This window comes from Zalophus californianus, chromosome 6 (assembly GCF_009762305.2).
Source record: "Zalophus californianus isolate mZalCal1 chromosome 6, mZalCal1.pri.v2, whole genome shotgun sequence".
NCBI lineage: Eukaryota > Metazoa > Chordata > Mammalia > Carnivora > Otariidae > Zalophus > Zalophus californianus.
This window is the reverse complement of record NC_045600.1, coordinates 64,580,340-64,587,464: the sequence shown is the minus strand read 5'-3', so window position 1 is coordinate 64,587,464 and position 7,125 is coordinate 64,580,340. Positions and strand designations below refer to the sequence as shown.

The 7,125-nt window shown below is 37.2% G+C and overlaps 1 protein-coding gene across 11 annotated transcripts in view; it reads right to left on the bottom strand.

The window, feature by feature from the left end:
* Positions 1-4,588: 4,588 nt before the first annotated feature.
* Positions 4,589-7,125, bottom strand: part of HEATR5A (HEAT repeat containing 5A) — a 109,704-nt gene continuing 107,167 nt past the window's right edge. For 10 of the 11 annotated variants that reach the window (XM_027569978.2, XM_027569977.2, XM_027569976.2 and 7 more), the window contains 2 exons: positions 6,357-6,570; positions 4,589-6,065 (listed from right to left, as the gene is read on the bottom strand). In XM_027569978.2, coding sequence (XP_027425779.1) covers positions 5,758-6,065; positions 6,357-6,570 — 522 coding nt within the window. In that variant the 3' untranslated portion in view covers positions 4,589-5,757. Of the gene's footprint in view, positions 6,066-6,356; positions 6,571-7,125 lie in introns of those variants that run through there. The other variant, XM_027569986.2, reaches the window with a different exon arrangement.

Sequence of the window (7,125 nt, the reverse complement as noted above, 5' to 3'; positions counted from 1 at the left end):
GCTAGATAGGTTTTCAAAGAAGACCATGGAAACTCCCAACCTTTTTTTTTTTTTTTTTAAGATTTTTATTTATTTGAGAGAGAGAGACACAGGGAGAGAGGGAACACAAGCAGGGGGAGTGGGAGAAGGAGAAGCAGACTTCCCACGGAGCAGGGAGTCTGATGTGGGGCTTGATCCCAGGACTCTGGGATTACCTGAGCCGAAGGCAGACGCTTAACGACTGAGCCACCCAGGTGCCCCGAAACTCACAACCTTTTAAAATAGTTCGAAACTGTTATAAATGATTTAGGCATGTGTTTGCTCAGAGACAGGTTCTAAGGTGATTTCTGGAAGTCCCAGTACATGTTAAGAGCATTAATCAAATAACTAAGGAAACATCTTAGTATTGTAGACAATTCTACAATATTTTTGGTACAACACTGAGAAATCAGAATGGTCACATTACTAGTGAAAAGAAAAAACATCTACAGTGAAAAATGTAGCAAATGGCAGAGTACCCTGACTAGAGAACACAGCTGACTGGAGAATAGGAAGTGCATTGTCTAACCACTTTTCATTTGATATTAACTTACAATAGGTCTGTTGACTGCTGAAACAAAAGCATTTCCATAACTTAGAAAATCTATTTTTAAGAAAATAGAAAAAATCTATTTTTGTGTTTAAAAAATGGCCTAGAAGATGTGTTTCTAGTAACTGCCTGAAACAAGGGAGGAAAGGTATGGGAAGACCAATCAGTGGTGAGCACTCCTCCAGCATTTGATTATAAAATACAAGGTCCAAAGCTTTGTTACGATCAGAAACAAGTAACCAACAGAAATACTGGGGTTTATAGGTCTCATTGTTTAGTAGAGAGCCTCTGTTTTGGCTGTGTATGCATGTTTTTTTCTGAGGCCACTTGCACTACCTCCAATAATAGCACTAAAAAAACTACTCTTGCTGTGTCACTGGCATACTTTAAATTGCTTTAAAAAATATTACTTTTGTTCCTTCTTGGAATATTTTATTTTATAAAGCAATTCATTACTTCTGACGTGTGTGTATATATATATTCACTTATCAAGTTATTCTTGCCTCTAGATATTTTTTCAGAAAAAAGTGATTAAACTTTGATCCCATTAAGTAAAACATTGTCAATATTAGTTTTTAATTGGCAGCAATGGCCTATTTTCTTAAAAAAATATAGTTAGCATTTTTCAAAAACTAAGGTTTTTGGGAATATATTATCTATTTAAAGAATGATATGTGAATGTATACGAAGAATGGCTATCAAGTAATAAGAATTTTCCCCAGGGCGCCTGGGTGGCTCAGTTAGTTAAGCGACTGCCTTCAGCTCAGGTCATGATCCTGGAGTACGGGGACTGAGTCATGCATCAGCAGGGAGTCTGCTTCTCCCTCTGACCCTCTTCCCTCTCGTGCTATCTCTCATTCTCTCTCTCTCAAATAAATAAAATCTTTAAAAAAATAAGAATTTTCCCCAAATAGCCTGTGGAATCATCATTTTATAGTGCCCAAAGAGAAGAGTAAGCAGGAGTCCTACCCAAACAGAAATGCAATTAAAGAAAGCTAGCTCCTTTGAATATACAGAACTTGGGATTGTATTTGTGTTCTGTACTGGATATAATCAAAACAACACAAAATTTCCCATTTTCCTCAAAGCTAAAAGCACAGGCAGGCACCAGTTAAACAGACTAGTAAACAGAAAAGTCAGGCACCTGGGTGGTTCAGTCGGTTGGGTGGCTGCCTTCAGCTCGGGTCGTGATTCTAGAATCCTGGGATTGAGTCCTGCACTGGGCTCCCTGCTTGGCAGGGAGTCTGCTTCTCCCTCTGACCCTCCCCGCTCTCATGCTCTCAAATAAATAAAATCTTAAAAAAAAAAAAAAAAAAGTCAACACAGACACAATTAATTAATTGGTGGATGATCACTGTCAGACAGCAGGGAGTTGGAAAACTGTATTTCTAGCAAACATAGAGGTAAAACTCTCCCAATAAATTGAGGTATTCCCAGGGTTAACAAGTTATTTGTAAAGAGGAAAGTATATTCAACTGATGGAGAAAATGCAAGATATGTAGTTACTTTGGTCCTAAAGTTATAATAAAAAGACAAAGGGAATTCTTAGGATACAGCATAGAGGGAATTCTCTTCAAAATTGTTACAAAGAACTGTTCAGGTTTTGCATTCCCCCAAGTACTATTCTCTAAGCCTGTATCATGATATTCCATGGACTTGAATTAAGTCTATCTTGGAAGCCTTGGTCAATCTTCTCTGGGCTCCCATAGCACTATGCTTCTATCTTTTTTTGTTTATTTATTTAAGTACTCTACACCCAACATGGGCCTCAAACTTACAACCCCAAGATCAAGAGTTGCATGCTCTTCCAACTGAGCCAATCAGGTGCTCCTACACTTATGAACTCTTTACAGGACTTACTGTATTTAAGTGCCTTAATGTTCCCTTTAAGGTTGGCTTTGAAGTCTGTTTTATAGAAGTTAATATTTTGCTTCAATGCTATTAATAGAAATCTGTTACATCCAATGTTATTTTTTAGGTCTTTCCATGATGTTTTTAAGCAGTGGATTAAATAGAATGGGACTCAACTAGTAAACGTGGCTCTACTTCTTCCCTTAGAAAAATAAAAGCTCAGGATGCCTGAGTGGCTCAGTTGGTTGGGTGTTTGCCTTCGGCTTGGGTCATGATCCCAGGGTTCTGGGATCGAATCCTGTGTCGGGCTCCTTGCTCAGCAGGGAGACTGCTTCTCCCTCTGCCTGCCGTTCCCCTGCTTGTGCTCACCTGCTCTCTCTCCCTGACAAATAAATAAAATCTTAAAAAAAAAAAGCTCAAGACAAATACACCATTTTGTTTCAGTCAAGTGACTAACCAAGCTGGTGAAAGTGCAACAGCCGTATCACAACTGGAGACTCTTTAAAATAAAGGCAGATATAATTTTTGATGTATTTTTTAGATTAAATTATTCATCTTTAAACAAATCAAAACTTAAATCATCAATATCTAATCATAGTTTATTCCCATACAAACTGTGGAGGACACAATTTACCAGAAAAAACAAAAACAAAAACCTTTTCCCTATTGATCAGAAAGCTTCTGGTGGCAATATGGAGAAATACAACTGAAAACATCTTAGGCAAGGGGTGAGGAAGGCTCCTGAGGGAATATGGAACCTTGCAAAAGGAGAAAAGCTAACGCTTGATGTAATTAGGACTGCCGGAGTACTTGTTTTTGTTTCCAGCATGGACCCTGAATCTGAAAGATAGGTTCAAATACCAGCTGTTAAACCTTAATTTCCTTATAATTGAGAATATATTTACTAATTTAGTGTTGTTTTAAACAAGGTGATACATTTTTTTTTAAAGAAAAGCCCTCATTCTATGGTTTTATTTTTTTTATTTTTATTTTATTTTATTTTATTTTATTTTATTTTGAAAGATTTTATTTATTTGACAGAAAGAGACACAGCGAGAGAGGGAACACAAGCAGGGGGAGTCAGGGAGGGAGAAGCAGGCTTCCCGCGCAGCAGGGAGCCCGATGCGGGGCTCGATCCCAGGGCCCTGGGATCATGACCCGAGCCGAAGGCAGACGCTTAACGACTGAGCCACCCAGGCGCCCCAACAAGGTGATACATTTAAGAAAAAGACTATAGGATAGTGCCTAACTCAAAGTACTTAATTCCGTGACACTGGACATATTTTTTCATTAACTACTGACATTCAGGTAACACTTCTAACCCAAACAATTCAGGAAACTATATCACTAAATGATGAGTAGACATCTTAATGTTTAAGAATGAACTAAATGAAACAAACGGACAAAAGAACTCAAAAGTCAGTAAATTGTATCCTAAGAACCACCCATTTGCCTTGACAAAGGAGATTGCTGAGCTCAAATCCATCCTGTATCAGTGCAGTTCAACAGTGATTTAAGTATTTAGTTGATGCCACAAAGGCAGTTATGAGACAAAAATTCCTCCCTGAGAAGGTGGTCTAAAAGGGAGATACTGAAATGCAGTGTGATGTTCCATGCATAGAATGTGTAAAGCACTCCAGGGACACTGGTGAGGAAGCAGTTAAAGTTTTTTTGGTGTAGGAACACCTGTAGGGACGCCTGGGGCTCAGTAGTTAAGCTGTCTGCCTTTGGCTGAAGTCGGGATCCGAGGGTCCTTTCCCTCTGCCTGCAGCTCCCCCTGCTTGTGCTCACGCGCGCTCTCTCTCACAAATAAAGAAAATCTTAAAAAAAAAAAAAATTGCTTAGTGTAAGAGGAGGGCAAGAAGTGTTATGGAGAGTTAACAAGGGGAAGTGACATTTAAACCAAGCTTACAAGGAATGAGAGTCTGCCAGATACAATAGAGAGAAGGGGATTCAGGTGAAGCAAACAGAAGCGACAATTAAGAAGAGACAATTACGAAGACAGCGAATCCAAACCATTGCAAAGAATGCTCCAAAGAATGGGATCCTCTGAGAAAAATGCAAAGTTACATAGAAGGGATATTATTTGCTCCATAGAATTGATTTTCTGGAATCTGTGAGACTAACCAGCCATATTTGGTGGGCAAAATAATCTCAAATACAAGAATGATAAGGAAAATTAGCTTTATTTATGTAAATTAAAAAAAAACTGATTGTAGTGTTAGATTTTGTCAAGTGTTTTCATTTTGAACAATTTACAAGAGTATTTATATACAAACATAATAAAATAGAGTACATCACATTGTTCCTGCTTGACTCAAAGTGTTTTCTCAATTCTGAACATGCCCCATCACTCCAGTTTTTAATTTTTTAACAGGGAAATGCTATGTTGTGACATAGTGCTTGATTAATACATATAACACTGAAGTGGAAGGAGAGTCAGTGATTACCAGCAGTTAAAAAATATTTTTTCAACCAATACGACTCTATCATTAGATTTTTTCTATATTAAAATATGTTTCATGATAAAAAAAACATACTGCCTTCGTTGATGATCTAAATTTGTTGTTTTATATAAACCCATAGTTGACCTAAATATAGATATGAATCTGTATTAAACTCATTAATATGAATGTCTGTCATAAATGAAAATAAACAAACTTGACAGGAGCAGGGGTAACAAAATCCATGTGAGAAACTGAAGTGGAGATGCCCTATTCTATTTAAAATAAGTAAAATTTCCATTTTGTGAACCCAATACAAACCAAACCAAAAGGTGGTGAAAAGCCATGATATTTATAGACACCAGATCTTAAGTCACACTGTAGGGCTGTAATTAACTTGTACTACTATATATTGGATAATTCTGAACCAAGTTTCCTAAATATGTTTCCAATCATTTATGTTGTTTGAGAAGTCCAAGAAAGTCTAATATAATTACTGAATAAGGCAGAATTTTAAATTAGCAATTGGGATACAATATAAATGCAGATAATTTAAAGTCAAATCTATATCTACCAAAGTATTAAGTATACCGTGTGTGTATGGACTGTCAGAAGAAATCCATTTCATTTCTAAAGCAATGGATTGTTCAGTGAGTTTACTTCTTTAGCACTTTCTTGAAATTCCTGGCAAGAGCTCTGTGGTTTTATTAAATTGAAAAAAAAATAAAAACCCACAAAAAATGTTAAGTTTGATATTACTTCGAAAAGTCACAGCTATTTAAGACAATCAACCAGACCTCCAAGTGCACTTGTGTCTAAAATGTCACTTTTGTCCCCAAAGAGAAGGAAATAATCAAGTATTTTATTAAGGTGCTTACTATTAAAACAAAAAAATCAGAGGAAATTGGTCTTTAATTGGATGCTTGCATTCTTTCCAGGGTTCTTGGTATGTTTAGATGTTGGTATCTTGACTTTGACATTTTCCTGATTGCCCTTGATAGCAGCCTCAAGGCGGGCTTTCAGGGCTGGAGAAGAAGCCATTACATTTTTAAAAACTGATGAATACTGAGGCCCAATCTGCATGAGATTTTGCAAAGCAAAGTCATGTAAATTTTTCATTACGGAAGTTGCTGATCCCAGAGCATTATCATCCAAAAGGAAGGAAATGAGGATGGGCAGAAGACAGGCCACCAGCTGAGAACCTGTTAAGTAAATAAATGATGTAAGTCCTGGGTTGAAGGTTGTGTTTAATATATAAAGTTGTAAACTCACTTATCTGTACAAATTTTTCCCCACTAAAAAGGATCCTTCTAATCTCTCCTCTCAAATTAACACTAAATAATATCAATATTTGGAATTAACAACACTTACCTTTCAGTGAATGTGGAAATATAATGTTAAGTGACCAACTGAATGTTTTACATTTAAAATAACATTAAATTTCTGATTTGGGACAGATTCTTACTTAGTATGAATTTAGTGCTGACACTTACGGTGCTGTTCTTCTGCAATGGCTACCAGTGCTTCCAAGACCTTTATGCCTTCTTGAAAGATCTGAAGCTCAGTAGTGTCTTCAGGCTTTCTCTTGTCTATTTCCTGTAGTTTTTCCACAATAGAGGATACCAAAGAGTAAATGTACGGGTAGGAGACAGCTGGATTTGGATACTGAAAAATGGAAAGTAGGAGCTGATAGGTCTTGATTTGTACCTAATTAGGTAAGAAACAAAAATAGTATAAACTGTAAATATAAATTTATATTAACACGCAGACTGTAACATAAATTTGAAAAGGAAATAAAAATTGTGAATTAAAACCTTTTTTTTAAAGAAAAGTCTCTAAAAAAGGCATTTAAATTTATTTCTAATTTATCTTTAATTGTGGAAATCCAAGTGCTAACGGGTGTTAAAAGAGGGACAACAGGGGTGCCTGGGTGGCTCAGTCGTTAAGCGACCGCCTTCGGCTCAGGTCATGATCCCGGGGACCTGGGATCGAGCCCCACATCGGGCTCCCTGCTCCGCGGGAAGCCTGCTTCTCCCTCTCCCACTCCCACTCCCCCTGCTTGTGTTCCCTCTCTCACTGTGTCTGTCAGATAAATAAAATCTTAAAAAAAAAAAAAAAAAGAGGGACAACAGAGCAAAATGGAGTCACCTGGGCGAAGCAGGTGACACCTTACCAAACCAAGACTCAATACCTAACTTAATTACAGTTTCAACCTCTCCCAGGACTGGAATCTTAAACCAGTCAATCTGGAATTACCTGGTC